The sequence below is a fragment of the Oncorhynchus keta genome, chromosome 23 (genome assembly GCF_023373465.1).
Source record: "Oncorhynchus keta strain PuntledgeMale-10-30-2019 chromosome 23, Oket_V2, whole genome shotgun sequence".
Taxonomy (NCBI): domain Eukaryota; kingdom Metazoa; phylum Chordata; class Actinopteri; order Salmoniformes; family Salmonidae; genus Oncorhynchus; species Oncorhynchus keta.
The window spans coordinates 26,148,852-26,165,311 of record NC_068443.1 but is presented as its reverse complement, the minus strand read 5'-3'; the positions used below and the strand labels follow the sequence as shown (position 1 = coordinate 26,165,311).

General features: G+C 42.1%; 1 protein-coding gene across 10 annotated transcripts in view; it reads left to right on the top strand.

Annotated features, from left to right (window-relative positions):
* si:ch211-207d6.2 (sickle tail protein) overlaps nucleotides 1-16,460 on the top strand; it is a 79,948-nt gene that overhangs the window by 53,709 nt on the left and 9,779 nt on the right. For all 10 annotated transcript variants that reach the window (XM_052476934.1, XM_052476935.1, XM_052476931.1 and 7 more), the window contains 4 exons: nucleotides 2,458-2,594; nucleotides 2,832-2,979; nucleotides 3,071-3,584; nucleotides 4,539-4,821. In XM_052476934.1, coding sequence (XP_052332894.1) covers nucleotides 2,458-2,594; nucleotides 2,832-2,979; nucleotides 3,071-3,584; nucleotides 4,539-4,821 — 1,082 coding nt within the window. The remainder of the gene's footprint in view (nucleotides 1-2,457; nucleotides 2,595-2,831; nucleotides 2,980-3,070; nucleotides 3,585-4,538; nucleotides 4,822-16,460) is intronic.

The window sequence follows — 16,460 nt, the reverse complement described above, 5'->3', positions numbered from 1 at the left end:
AAAATTATCAATCTTAACATAATCACTAGTTAACTTCACATGGTTGATGATATTACTAGTTTATCTAGCATGTCCTGCGTTGCATATAATCGATGCGGTGCCTGTTAATTTCTTATCGAATCACAGCCTACTTCGCCAAATGGGTGGTGATTTAGCACTGTCGTTGCTCCAACGTGTACCTAACCATAAACATCAATGCCTTTCTTTAAAAGATATAGGGATAGGGATATTTTGTAGGGATATTTATGTCCTTTGCGTTATGCTAATTAGTGTCAGGCGATGATTACGCTCCTGGATCCGGGATGGGGAGTCACAAGAAGTTAAGGACAACAAAGTAAAAATTATTGGAGTGGCCATCACAAAGCCCTGACCTCAAGCCTATAGAAAATGTGTGGGCAGAACTGAAAATGCGTGTGCGAGCAAGTTACACCAGCTCTGTCAGGAGGAATGGGCCAAAATTCATCCAACTTACTGTGGGAAGCTTGTGAAAGGCTACCCGAAACGTTTGTCCCAAGTTAAAAACGGAGTTTAAATGTATTTGTATGTAAACTTCGGACTTCAACTGTATGTATGACTTCAAATGTATTAACAGATGTTTTAGGTAGGCAATATATATAAAATTTCATGTATTTTAGTTTTTCTTGGAATAGAAACACCATAATATAAACTTTAGCTTGCACTATGCAGAAATCTCTCTGCCATTTCCTGGTTGCTAAAACTCTAATAGTTCACCTATTTTCAGTATATGTGACAAAATAAGATAGTATAGCATAGAGAATCATTGTACCATCTAAATTTGTTCGGGTCACCCAAAAAGTTACAAATTGCCATTTTAATTAAGCTAAAATATCAGAAATAAATCATAAGTAATGAAGGCCAGTATCAGCTCCTTTTCATAAATAAAAGAGAATAAATAATCTCAACTTGTAGCAGTCAAATGATTTGCGCACAAAAGCAAGCTTCAACCAACTTAATTTGCATTGAGCGTGAGAAATGCTCTTTACAAGTTAAATATTGGTATTATAAAGACAGAAAAATTACATGTCAAAGGTTAATTACACAAAGGAATATTAGTGGGAATATAACCATAATATAAACAAGAGAATGGAATATATTTGAAAAGCCTAAAATTGAGAAAAACATCCACGTGTGGATTCTATTTTTCAATTTATTTTAGATTTGATTGGAAAAACAAAACAAGTAGGCTGCAAGTACAGTGCAATAGACTTTAGTGAACCATTTCCAGAAAATGTATACAAAACAACACATTTAGTAGCAAAACATCCTGAATATCAGGACGCACAACTGCAACGTGTTTAGAATACTAATTCATACGCACATTGCATCTGAAACTGTTCTTTAGAGATTGTAACCCATCTGTCCCCATGAAAAGTATGTTTAGGGCTCCATCTACATTCATTCCACCTGGGACAGGACAAATCTTATTTGTGATATCAGGCCAGGTTTAGAAGAAGGCATGAAGAGCTCTGCTTGTCTTCAAATGCCCTGATTTATGCATTGTGACACTTTTGTTTACATAAGACATTAGCTAAACTTCTTCCCGATAATGAAAACAACTCCACAAAATATTTTTGTCCAAATAATCTGTGCACACTTCAGATTTTTTTGGCCCAGTTAGTGGCTTTTGACTCCTTGAAGCTTGAAGTGTTTGAAATAGCCTAATTGCTCTGTGTCAGCCTGTGCAGAATAGTAAGGTAGTAATATTTTTTTTATGAAGTCTGGTACACCATCCTGTAGACTCTTAAAAATGGTTCTTTACCAACAGCTTCCTCAGTGTTGGAACCAAATAATGTCTCTATTTGTTTTTCAGATTAATCTTGTGTTTTGAGAAAGTAGATAACAGTTTAATACTAACATATATAAATGAGTAGGAATAATTTAGGTAAACAATTGCATATTAAATTATGTGTGGTCTGTCGTGCAGTCGAATTTTACAATATACAACGTGTCCCCCCAAAATGTGTATATACAGTGCCGGTCAAAAGTTTGGACACACCTACTCATTCAAGGGTTTTTATTTATTTAGACTTTTTTCTACATTATAAAATAATAGTGAAGACATCAAAACTATGAAATAACACATGTGGAATCATGTAGTAACCAAAAGAATTTAAAAAAAATCAAAATATATTTTATTTTTGAGATTCTTCAAAGAAGCCACCGTTTGCCTTGATGACAGCTTTGCACACTCTTGCATTTAACTCAACATTTACTTCGCTGCCATCTGATGTTTATTGCTCGTTATTACATTAGGAGAAATCACCATGCAAAAACTACAGTGCCTGGGAGAAGATGCAAAAATGGAACCATTTATTAGTTGAGCAGTGAGCACCATCATAATATAGGCCAATCACCAATGTCTTTCCTTGTCATGCCAAACATGAACATTGGTTTTACTGTAATGTTATGACCAGATGTGGAACCTGTGTCTCTCAGGGAGCTGGAGGAGTATGTGGACCGTCTGAGGAGAGACTCGTCCTCTGGCAAAGGTCAGCTGTCAATCACCCTCAGGGACGTGGAGGAGGGAGCTGTCAACCTCAGGAGGGTGGGAGAGGCCTTGGCTGGACTTAAAGGTGAGCACTGTCTGGGGCTGCTGCTAGAGGTTAGCACATCATTGACCACAGGTAGAAGATGTTCAAGTGATTAAGTTACCAATAGCAGGAGATACGCCATAGCAGCATTAATCATAAACAACCAGTCAGTTCTGTAATGTTTTAAAATATGTGAAGGGTAAGAAAGGACACCGTGGATAGCTGACACCTCGTCAATGTGTGACAACTTTAGGATTTATGGTCCCTCCCCTCTGTCAGGTGAGTTCCCAAGCCTGCATGGGAAGATGCGGACGGTGCTGCGTGTGGAGGTGGAGGCGGTGCGATTCCTGAAGGAGGAGCCTCATAAGATGGACACCATGCTTAAGAGGGTCAAAGCCCTGACAGAGGCTCTCAGCGGTCTCAGAAGGTACATGCTGCCCCTATATATCATCCAGGACATGTAAGAGGATGATTGATGATCTGAGTAGTCAAATAAAGTTGTGCTGTGTTCCCTTCAGATGTGTCACAGAGAATCATCCTCACAATCCCGAGCCTGGAGCAGCCACAGCAGAGGGGTGTGTAGAGCCTGCCATTGCCCGGTCTGAACCCCCCCGGAAGAATCTCCCCACCATGGAATCCCCCAAACCTCAGCCCAGGCCCTCTGTCAGACCTCCCCAGCCACAGGTCAAGAACCCTGCAGGCAGGCCAAACACAGTCCCCACCTCACCTGACATTGTCCACCGTGTGAAGAGCTCTCCCGTCAACATGCATTCTTGTCAGCACTCAGCGGCTCTGCCACACCACCCCAGCCCCCCATTGACCTCCACCCACGGTCGAGATTCCCCCACCGTGGCCAAGGTCAGTCCCCGCAGCCGAGAGAACAGTCCGGCCCTGCAGAAGAGAATAGTCCCTTGGTGTGGCGATGGACCGGCACCCACGGCCAGTAGCACTGAGACCACCTCACAACCACCTGGTTCAGAGGAGATCCACACCAACAGGGGCAGCATCAAACACATCGTCATGGATGTTGAGGTAGTCATAGTCGGTCTGATAATCTTAGTAATTATTTCAGTGTCTGTAAAACACATGAGTCGGTTTCCTGTTTAAGATTAAAACGAGACTAAAAATATTCAATTGAGATTATTCTTAGTCTAAAACTGGACTTAATCTGAGTCCAGGAAACTTGCTCAAGGTAGCTGGGTTGAGATGAAGAAAGTCTTTAAAACTGAGATGACTGTTACATACTGTGTAATGTAATATAGACCACACTATCACTCAAGATTATTAAACAGACCCCTCTGCCAGTTCTCTAACATAAACCAATCTCAGTAAAGTGCATCTACATTTCTGATCGGTATGCATTGAGACGTCTGGGCCATTATATATCATTAGTATAGCTCTCTGGTCACCCCCAAAACCAATTCCTCCTTTGGCCACCTCTCCTTCCAGTTATCTGCTGCCAATGACTGGAACGAACTACAAAAATCTCTGAAACTGGAAACACTTATCTCCCTCACTAGCTTTAAGCAACAGCTGTCAGAGCAGCTCACAGATTACTGCACCTGTACATAGCCCATCTATAATTTAGCCCAAACAACTACCTCTTCCCCTACTGTATTTATTTATTTATTTAGCTCCTTTGCACCCCATTATTTTTATTTCTACTTTGCACATTATTCCACTGCAAATCTACCATTCCAGTGTTTTACTTGCTATATTGTATTTACTTCGCCACCATGGCCTTTTTTTTGCCTTTACCTCCCTTATCTCACCTCATTTGCTCACATTGTATATAGACTTATTTTTCTATTGTATTATTGACTGTATTTTTGTTTTACTCCATGTGTAACTCTGTGTCGTTGTATGTGTTGAACTGCTTTGCTTTATCTTGGCTAGGTCGCAATTGTAAATGAGAAACTTGTTCTCAACTTGCCTACCTGGTTAAATAAAGGTGAAAAAAAATACAAATTATCCTCCACCCCACAGACGGCAGAGAGAGAGCAGGACCTGGAGGAGGGGAGGTCGCCACAGAACTCCGCAGCCACCTCTTCTGGGAGTGAGTTTGAGCAGATTCTCCAGGAGGCCCAGGCCAGCCTGATGAAGGCCATACCCGACCTGGAGGTGACTGAGACCGGGAGAAGGGAGGCTCAGTCCTCCACTCCACCCCTAGCTCCAGACCAGCCATCTCTCCCAGACCCAGAGCTTCCCCTCAACCCTCCACTGCCAGACGAAGTAGATGCCCCTCAACCTACTGAGGCATCTCTTCCAGGTAAGAAACCTTGGAAGTTAATAGACCAATTCAATTGTTGGAAGCATCAAAGTTACCAGTTTGCTGTAATTTTTCCTATTTTTGTAAGAAACTCTGGAAGGACTCAGAATGCAGAACCATTGTACAAACTGGAAGATTGTTCATCATCCCCAAACAAAACTGAAGGTGTAAATAATCATAATGATACATAATACATGTGGAAATAACCATATTGGTTAAGGGCGAAGACCAATCAGGCAGAATCACTTTCCTTAAATGTATCCATAATGGAAAGAAAATTGCCTTTATTAATGTGTATGCTAATGTGTGTATACAAATTCATATTATTCTACTTTATTTGATTCTATGAACAGCATATTGTTAGAATTAACTGAATTCCATCTGGTTATTGGGAAAGACATGAATGCCATTTTGGACATGCGGGACAAATCTAATAAGACTAACTACAATCCACACGCAACCAAGGCTCTCCAGCATATACTCTCTGATTACAATCTCAGTGATGCCTGGCAAGCACATAATCCAAAAGCAAATGAGTAAATGTTCTACTCAAACAGGCATAAAAGATTATCCTGTATCAATTGTATATTATTTATCTACACCTCTATTTTCTAAAATTAAGAAAATAGAAAATCGACATATGAGCTTGTCTGATCACCACGCCTACTACAGCCAATTACACATTTCAGATTCTCCTACAAAATGGCGTTTCAATGTTTTATTACTACAAAATCCTACATTCTGTGATCAATTTGAAATTGAACTAAATTAATTCATAATGATTAATACAAATTCAGGCAATGACCCCCAGATTCTATGGGATGCCACCAAAGGTTGTTTAAAAAAATTAAATAATGCAACTGCATTTGCATATGGGTTGAATAAATCACAATTAAAGAAGATATCAGAATTAGAAATGCTGTTAACTGTGTTAAAGCGTTCTCAATAAACCCTTTTTTCAGACTAGGTAGCTGTTACTCTTTCCAAAGTCAATACATAACTTAATTTATTGATAAGACAGAGAGCATAGTTTGCCGTCTTTCGAGTTAGACTCAACCATAACTTCCATGGTAATCGGTCACTGTACTGGCCAACAAGCAGTAATGATCAATTAGATGATATAGTAACTATTGTATCTGAATCCTAAATACATTTTTAAAAATGTATTTGACCTTTATTTAACTAGGCAAGTCAGTTATGAACAAATTCTTATTTTTAATGACGGCCTAGGAACAGTGGGTTAACTGCCTTGTTCACGGGCAGAACAACAGATTTTTACCTTGTCAACTCAGGGATTCGATCTTGCAACCTTTCGGTTCCTAGTCCAACGCTCAAAGCTTATCTCCCTTCTATAAAGAACTGTACACCTCTGATTGTGAATCCACACCAAGCCAGACTAAGTCCTTTCTAAAAGAATAAAGAACTCCTCTTCTCTCAACAGAGGAAGCCACCTCACTGGGAGCCTAAATCGCTCTCAATGAACTCAAAACAGCATTGGATAGCATGAATAAAGGCAAATCACCTGGATGGGATGATAATTGCCCCTGAGGTCTATACATTTCTTTGGAATCAATTAGGTCCACCATTGCTCGAAATTATTAATACAGGCGTTCACAAAGGTTCATTTGGGAGAGATGTGAATACAGCACTAATTTTTGCTTTTATTAAAGAAAAGGTAAGAATGCCACCCAGTGTTCTCACTATCTTTGATAAACACAGATGTTAAAATGTTTTCCAAAATGTTGTTGTCCCATCTCAAGACTCAAAACCTTTATCCTCCATTGACAATTACATATCTTAAATGCTTCATCAGAAACAACAGCTCCTTAGGCTGTTTTATCTCTCGATACAGAAGAATGTTTTGATAAACTAGAATGGTCATATCTTTGTCTGTCTTGGAACATATGGGAATTGCCTCCAATTTCATTAATATGATTAAAATACTATATATGCCAATCCCTCAGCCATAGTTATAACAGTCAATATCTGCTCTGCTCCGTTCAGAATCACTAGAAGCATTAGACAGGGTATCTGGATAAGAGCGTCTGCTAAATGACTAATGTAAATGTAAATGTATTTCTTCAAGCTGTCAGGCATTCCCTTGGCAGCAAGAACCTCTCGGTGGATGCTGCAGTGTAACCAAGTGGCGTCGGGGCAACTGCTTGCACTCGCATTAACACGCCACTATGTCTCCCTGTCATGGCTTTTGCACCATCAGTACGGATACAAACACATCTTTACCACCAAAGTCCATTTGATGTCACAAAGCTGTCCAGTACTTTAAAAATATCCTCTCCTGTTGTCCTGGTTTCCAGTGGTTTGTAGGAGAGGATATCTTCCTTAATTGCCCCTAAATAAACGTAACAGACATATACCAGGAGCTGTGCCAGACCTGCCACGTCTGTTGACTCCTCCAGCTGTAACGCATAGAATTCACTGGCTTGTATGCGAAACAGTAATTGTTTTAATACATCGCCTGCCATATCACTGATGCGTTATGAAACTGTTGTTTGATGAAGACATTGTCTGTATATTTCTTTTGCCTTTTCCCCAAGCATTGTCCCAGCCATATCCGCGGCAGCAGGAAGAATTAAGTCCTCCACAATAGTATGGAGCTTGCCTCTTCTAGGTAGCTCTCCAGACGCTTCTAGCCCCTTCTTATTAATGGTATCTGTTGCTTTTATACATGTCTTACTGCTCAAATGTAATCTTAATTCTCGCTCAAAAAACTCCTGTGGCTTATTTTTCAAATTGGCATGTTTCATTTCCAAATGTCTGCGCAGGAGTAAAGGTGTCATCAAGTTGTGAGATTAGTAATTTTGCACGAAAAACACACTGTGGCTGAGGAAAGGCACTATTCCCAATATAAGTGAACCGCAAACCAATGTAGTTCTCATCATATTTGCGACTCTTTGATGGTCCAACGTCCCTGTCTGTTCTGTGCTTTCCCGTGGAACGGGGCAGTAGCTCTTTGGCTACATCAGATTCACAACTGCCAGTGTGCGTGCTAGCTGGGCTAGCAACAAATGTAGAATTACTGATGCTAGCATTGGATGTGCTCATGAAAGCAGAACTTGTGTCGTTGACAGGTGCAGGTGTAGTACTGCTGGTAGTAGCAGTACTACCAGTAGAGGCTGGTATTTGTGTCTACGGACGCGGGCCTTACTTTTTTTTAACCATTAAACAATTTTCAATCAAAGGGAATAAGCAGCAGCTACATTTGGCTACATGTGGACCGCTAGTGGAATTCCCGCGAGAGAGTAACGGTTAATGTGATTGGATGTTAATTATTTGACTTGGCTACCTGTATTTGACATTATGTTGTTATTTCGCTGAACACTAGATGGTTTCATTTTATTTTAGGCAGTGAAACGAGGCTACACGGGCGAGAAAAAACATCACCCAAATGTATAGCCCCGTTGAAAAATCTAAATGAACTATTTGAAAATGTGAATCACATTTTTTATTTGGCGTACCCCCGACGACATTGCGCGTACCCCAGTTTGGGAATAGCCGGTCTAGAGGAAGGTGTTTGTCCTTAGGCCTGGAGGGAAGCCAAAGTCATTACACTACCCAAGAGTGGTAAAGCGGACTTTACTGGTTCTAACGGCAGACCTATCAGACCTACCTTGTTGCCAGATCTTAGCAAACTGTTTTGCCTTGACCAAATACATTGACAACAGACTTTCATCGTTCTTATAGAGAAGGGCACTCAACATGTACTGCACTGACACAAATGACTCATGATGGGTTGACAAAAATATGTAATAAAAAGATTGTGGGAGCTGTACTGTTAGATTTCAGTGGAGCCTTTGATATTATTGACCATAACCTGTTAACTTACAGTAGAAGTCAAAAGTTTGGACACACCTACACAAGCAAAGGGTGGCTACTTTGAAGAATCTCAAATATAAAACATTTTGATTTGCTAAACAAAGCTTTTGTGTCCCCGTATGCTGATGATTGAACCATATATAATGCATTCAGAAAGTATTCAGACTCCTTGAATTTTTACACATTTTGTTAACTTACTGCCTTATTCTAAAATTGATTTAAAAAAATAAAAAATCTGCATCAATCCACACACAATACCCCAAAATGACAACACGAAAACAGGTTTTTAGACATTTAGACTTTAAATAATTTAAAAAACAGAAATATCTTATTTACATAAGTATTCAGACCTTTTGCTTTGAGACTCAAAATTGAGCTCAGGTAAATCCTGTTTCCATTGATCATCTTTGAGATGTTTCTACAACTTGATTGGAGTCCACCTGTGGTAAATTCAATTGATTGGACATGATTTGGAGACACACGCGCACACACACACACACACATATATAAGGTCAGACACAGATCTGGGGAAGGGTAGCCAAAACATTTCTGCAGCATTGAAGGTCCTCAAGAATACAGTGCCCTCAATCGTTCTTAAATGGAAGAAGTTTGGAATCACCAAGACTCTTCCTAGAGCTGGCCACCCACCCAAACTGAGCAATCATGGGGAAAGGGATTTGGTCAGGGAGGTGACCAAAAACCTGATGGTCATTCGGACAGAGATCCAGAATTCCTCTGTGGAGATTGGAAAACCTTCCAGTGGGACAACCATCACAGCAGCACTCCACAAATCAGGCCTTTATGGTAGAGTAGCCAGACAAAAGCCACTCTTCAGTAAAAGGTGCATGACAACCCGCTTGGAGTTTGCTAAAAGGCACCTAAAGGACTCTGACCATGAGAAACCAGATTCTCTGGTCTGATGAAACCAAGATTGAACTCGTTGGTCTGAATGCCAAGCGTCACGCATGGTAGTGGCAGCATCATGCTGTGAGGATGTTTTTCAGTGGCAGGGACTGGGAGACTAGTCAGGATCGAGGGAAAGATGAACTGAGCAAAGTACAGAGAGATCTTTGATGAAAGCCTGCTCCAGAGTGCTCAGACTGGGGCGAAAATTCACCTTCCACCAGCACAATGACCTCAAGCACACAGGTAAGACAACGCAGAGCCCGGACTTGAACCCGATCAAACTTCTCTGGAGAGAGCTGAAAATAGCTTTGCAGCGACGCTCCCCATCCAACCTGACAGAGCTTGAGAGGATCTGCAGAGAAGAATGGGAGAAACTTCCCAAATACAGGTGTGCCAAGCTTGTAGCATCATACTCAAGGCTGTAATCGCTGCCAAAGGTGCTACAACAAAGTACTTAATAAAGGGCCTGAATTCTTATGTAAATGTGATATTTCAGTGGTTTTGTGGAACACAAAACAAAGATTGAGGATTTAAAAAATGTTTTCATCCATTTTAGATTAAGACTTTAACATAAGAAAATGTGGAAAAGGGGGGCACTGGTGAGCAGCAACCTGTGAAGTCACGTTTTCTCAGTGCTCCGATCCAGGGCAAACAATTTACGATTAATACTTGACCAACAACCTACCCCACGTGTTAATTTTGTAACATTTAATTTGGAATCAAACCCAATTTACTAATCTGTCTTATTTTCTGAAAATGTTGGCACTTTTATCGTAAAATGTTGAGACAACTGGCCGCGACCCACAAAGGAGCAGGCCTCTGCTGAAACCTCGGGCTCACCTGACACGGACTCTGATCCCCCCCCAACCTAGACATGGTAATGGCGGCTATCATTAAACCTGAAAAGACTGTGCTGGCTAAGGTGGAGTCATTATCCACTGACCCAACCTCACAAATAGCTATTCTCTCCACCGAGGTCAACATATAGATTGACTCCGTTAATCTAGACTTGGTGAGACATGACACCCGTCTGGATAGCCTGGAAGATGGTGCAAATATTTACCCCAACAAAGTGGTGACACAAAGAGCAAGTCACCCGGCTATCATCAGATGTCGTCAAACTCACTTCCAAGGTTGAGGACCCCGAGAACAGACAGCGATGGGGGAACAGTCTAATTTTCGGCTTGAGAGAGGGACTCGAGACCGTAGGCGGAATGCCCTGTCCATAGCTAAACTGCTACAAGAAATTCTAGGCCTCGATTACGCCCCCACTCGCACAGAAGCATACAGTCCTCACCGAAAAATGAGTTAAATTCCACTACATTCAGGAGAAGGGGGATGTCTTCCGTAAGTGGCTCGGAATATTTGCATTTACCCGGACTACACGGCGGCAGTCATGAAGAAGAGGTCAGCCTTCAACGAGGTGAGGGGGCTCCTACTTCGCTGTCTGGACACCAGGTTCGGCATTTGTTCCCCAGCTATACTAAAAATAACTACTCCCTCCGGTGAGTAGAAGGCATTCTTAGACCGAACCAAGGCCAAAGAATATGTTGTTGTGCACCTACATCCACAGGAGGACAGGAGACATAATACTAACTAGCCATTGTGGGCTGATACTGTGACCCTGCACTAGCCTTGCTAACGCAACCAAGAACCAACTAGTGAATTCATATCTTGATTAGAAACATGCCTCCACCCTGCTGCCAAAAAAATGACAATTATTCATCCAGTAATTTAACGTTATGAACAATGATGGTATGTATAGGGTGACATGTTCTCACAAGGACAATATAGTTTGAATAGATACTTTTGTACCTGTTTCCTCCAGCATCCGCAGGTACACCTCCAATTGACTCAAATGATGTCAATTAGCCTATCAGAAGCTTCTAAAGCCATGATATAATTTTCTGGAATTTTCCAAGCTGTTTAAAAGGAACAGTCAACTTAGTGTATGTAAACTTCTGACCGACTTGAATTGTCTGTAAACAATTGTCTGTAAACAGTTGTTGGAAAAATTACTTGTCATGCACAAAGTATATGTACTAACCAACTTGCCAAAACTATAGTTTGTTTACAAGAAATGTGTGGAGTGGTTGAAAAACAAGTTTTAATGACTCCAAACTAAGTGTATGTAAACTTCCGACTTCAACTGTATATGTGTTTTTAAGTCATCCCAAGTAGATGGGGTTGATCGGGGGGCGGACATATTCCTATACCTCCCTTTTTTATATATTGTTTTACTATCCTTCAAATATGCATATAGCATAAGATACCTTAGAACCACCTCAGCCATCTATCAGGGCACATGGCGAGACCCAAATGCAGACACAGGAGCCAGATGGTAGCGCTCCGATATTTATTATAACAAAGGGAGTGGTCAAAGGCATGTCGGGGCCAGGCGAGAGTTCATAAATCAGGTCAGAGTACAAACAGTACCAGACGATATGAAGTCTCGAGGTCGGGCCAGGCAGGGGTCAGAAATCAGATCCGAGTCCAAAACAGTACAAGGGGATATGTAGGCTGGTGGTCAGGCAGGCGGGTTTGGAGTCAGGACAGGCAAGGATCGAAACCAGGAGGACTAGAAACAAACAGAGACTGGGAAAAAATATGAGCAAGGAATACCGCTGGTTGACTTGGCAAACAATATGAACTGGCACAGAGAGACAGAAAGCACAGGGATATATACACCGGGGATTATAAGCGACACCTGGAGGAGGTGAAGACAATCACAAGGACAGGTGAACCAGATCAGGGTGTGACAGGTTCCCTCCAGAATCCCCTTCCCTAGGTGTAAATGTGATTATGTTTGCCCTGGATAGAGCTTTACTGAGGTTCAGTTTAACACAGTAGCATTTTGCTCTAGTCTAGGAGAGGTAGATGCAGCCTTCCAACAGGGAGAAGGCCAGCATAGGGGTCCAAGGTTTTCTTCAGGGTATTTTGCTGTGTATGCTCATCTTAAGTCCTTAAGTCCGGACATGGTTTCTCTCCAAGAGACCCATCTCCGGTCCAGCGACCATGATAAACTAAAGAGAAAATGGGTAGACCAAATATTTCACTCCAACTTTGGTGCTAAGGCCAGCAGGGCAGCCATCCTTATCAGAAAAGGTACCCCGCTTGTCTCCTCCAAAGTAATTCCAGATACTAATGGCAGATATATTATAGTGATGAAAAAATTGTTTATTCTGGTTAATCTCTATGATCCTAATTGGGATGGCGATCAATTTCTCTGACCTTATCGCAACAGTTCCCGACCTTAACCCTCATCATTTGATATTGGGCGGAGATTTCAAATGTGTATTGCATCCAAGTCTAGACAGATCCCGACCGAAGCCCAACAATGTGGGAGCAAATCCCACTGCTAAACAGTACTCCTTTTTTTCCCTCCAGTCCACGAATCATACTCTAGGTTTTACTTGTTTTCTGTGGGATTGCTCCTCCATGGATCAGACAAATTATAGGATTCTACACTGCATCGCAGTGCTAGCTGTGCCACCAGAGACTCTGGGTTCCAGCCCAGGCTCTGTCGCAGCCGGCTGCGACCGGGAGGTCCATGGGGCGACGCACAATTGGCCTAGCGTCGTCCGGGTTAGGGAGGGTTTGGCCGGTAGGGATATCCTTGTCTCATCGCGCACTAGCGACTCCTGTGGCGGGTCAGGTGCGGTGCACACTGACCAGGTCGCTAGGTGTACGGTGTTTCCTCCGACACATTGGTGCGGCTGGCTTCCGGATTGGATGCGCGCTGTGTTTAGAAGCCGTGCGGCTTGGTTGGGTTGTGTTTCGGAGGACGCATGGCTCTCGACCTTCGTCTCTCCCGAGCCCGTACGGGAGTTATAGCGATGAGACAAGACAGTAACTATTTTATATGATTCTCGAAATGAATTGATTACTGTCCCTGATTTTGACAATAAAATTCTTCCTTTTGTAACTAATAGCCAATATTTATTGACATTTTCTTTCAAAATCAGGCGTAGTAATCAACTAATTTTTCCTGCTGGACAATAGAATTCTTCCTTTTGTAATAGGCAATATATATATATTTACCTTTATTTAACTAGGCAAATCAGTTAAGAGCAAATTCTTATTTTCAATGACGGTCTAGGAACACTGCCTAGTTCAGGGGCAGAACGACAGATTTTTACCTGCTTGGGGATTCGATCTTGCAACCTTTCGGTTACTAGGCCAATGCTAGGCTACCTGCTGCCCCAATATCACAGCATCAGACCATAGCCCTGTCCAGCTAGATATCCGCTTTCCGGACAGTACTGTGTCACAATGCGTGTGGCAACTTGACCCACTACTACTATCCTGTAGTGCCTTTAAAAATATACATATCAACTCACATTGATGTCTTTTTACAGATCAACTGCACCCTTGATGTGTCTCTACTGTGTGGGAGTCGTTAAAAGCATACCTAAGGGGACAAATTATTTCATTTTACCAGGCAAGGCAGTTAAGAACAAATTCTTATTTTCAAAGACGGCCTAGGAACAGTGGGTTAACTACCTGTTCAGGGGCAGAACGACAGATTTGTACCTTGTCAGCTCAGGGGTTTGAACTTGCAACCTTCCGGTTACTAGTCCAACACTCTAACCACTAGGCTACCCTGACAACACACAGCGCACCAAACGCTTATCGGAGCTCTCTCAACTCAATCTAAATGTGGACAACAGATATGCTTCTTCTCCGACTCCTGAACTCTACAAAGACAGACTGCTACACCAATCGAAATTTGACAATCTTTCCACCAAACAAACTGCGCAGCTTCTGTTTTAAGTCCAGTCAAAAATTCTATGTACACTGAGAGAAAGCTGGCAAGTTGTTATCTCACCAGCTTTGACAATCCGCTGCTAGCAGCACAATACCTTAAATCTGTGTTGCAGCTGATTTAACGTCTACCAATCCCAAAGAAATCAACAATAAATTTAATCAATTCTATTCGGCTCTTTACTCACCAGAGGCTCTTCCTGACACATCTTGTATGCATGCATTTCTAGACAATCTGGACATCCCCTGTCTCAATTCAGATGAACAAACCAACATGGATGCCTCAATAAGTGATGATGACGCTACTCTGGCAATCCAGTCCATGCAGAGCGGTAAAGCCCCTGGGCCTGATGGCTTCCCTATTGAATTTTATAAAACATTCTCCTCTAAATGATCTCCTATCCTCAGCTCAATGTACAATGAAATCCTTTCTAGTCAGAAACTGCCACAGACACTTACCCAGGCGACTATTTTGTTTTTTCTTCAAAAAGACAATCCCCTAGACTGTGGCTCGTACCGCCCTATAAGCCTTTTGTTCCGTTTAGAGACAGTGATGCCTAATATAATTAACTCTGACCAAACCGGATTTATCTCAGGTAAGCAATATTTCTACAATATTCGCCGGCTATTTAATGTTCTTTATTCTGCCCAGTCAACTCTACAGCCAGAGGTTGTCATCTCTTGATGCTGAATAGGCTTTCGACCGGGTTGAGTGGGAATAATTATTTACAGTACTAGAGAGATTTGTGTTTGGCCCGTCATTCCTTTACTGGATTAAGATTTTGTACTCGTCCCCAGTGGCTTCTGTTCGCACCAACAATGTTACCTCCAGCTACTTCCCTCTCCACAGGGGGGCCAAGCAGGGTTGCTGTTTATCCCCTTTCCTATTTAATATGGTTACTGAGCCTCTTGCTGTCGCTCTGCGGGCGGAGGAGAGGATTAAGGGGATATTGAGGGGCAACATGACTCACAAGGTGTCCTTATATGCAGACGATCTTCTCATATACATCTCTAACCCTGTGGAGTCTATACCCTATCTCTTGGACATGCTACAAGGTTTTGGGACATTCTTTGGTTAGAAGTTAAACCTAACAAAAAGCATGCTCCTCCCCATGAATCAGTTAGCAGAAGGAATTGGGTATGCCAATTTCCCATTTAAGGTGGAGCATCAGGTTTTTTCTTAGTTGGGGATAAAGGTCACACGCTCTGTTTAAACATAACTTCAAAACACTCCCGGAGCGCAGTAAGCAGGATTTCATAAGGTGGTCCACGAATGACGAATCCACGAAATCCACAAATGTTTTTTTGTGACCTATTTGTTGATAACACATTCGTCTCATTTGATACTCTGAGGGTTGACCATAATATTCCCAAAACCCACTTTTTTAGATACTTGCAGCTTTGCCAAAATACATTTCCCTTAATTTCCACTAGAGCCTACTAAGTGTCCAGTCGTGAGGTGCTTCGATCTTAACCCTTATCTGACGGGCACAATCTCAAGATTATACGACATAATACAGGACATTAATCCGCCTTCCTTTGCAAATACAAAATCTGCAATGGAGCAAGACACAGGTGGCGAGCTACCTGGTGATACAGTATATGGCAATAAAGTATTGAGCGTATCCACTCATCATTTTGCATAAGGCAATGGCTTATTCAGTTTAAGGTTTTGCACCGTCTCCATTACTCAAATGACAGATTGGCAAAAATATACCCAAATGTTGACCCCAGAGTCCAGCAACTGTGGAACACATGTTTTGCTCATGCAAATCGTTGAGTGGCCTCTGGGACCCATTTTTGATACGTTCTCACATATGTGTAATACTGTTTGCCCCAACCCAGTCACTGCCATTTTTGGGGTACTTCCCCTAGACCAGAATGCTACCACACATCAGGCGAATGCAACAGCATCACTGCTAGCTTGCCACCTTGTCCTCTTTCACTGGAAGTCTGCAAAGCCGCCCTCCTTTATGCAGTGGGTTAAGGAAGTGATGTCATCCCTGCCTCTGGAGAGGCTGAGATGCACTGTGCTTGGGTCCCGACAGAAGTTAGACTTAAACTGGTCTCCATTAATACAATACGTGGAGAGCCTGTCTTTTACTTAGTGTAACTTGCATAGTTTGGTGAGCAGT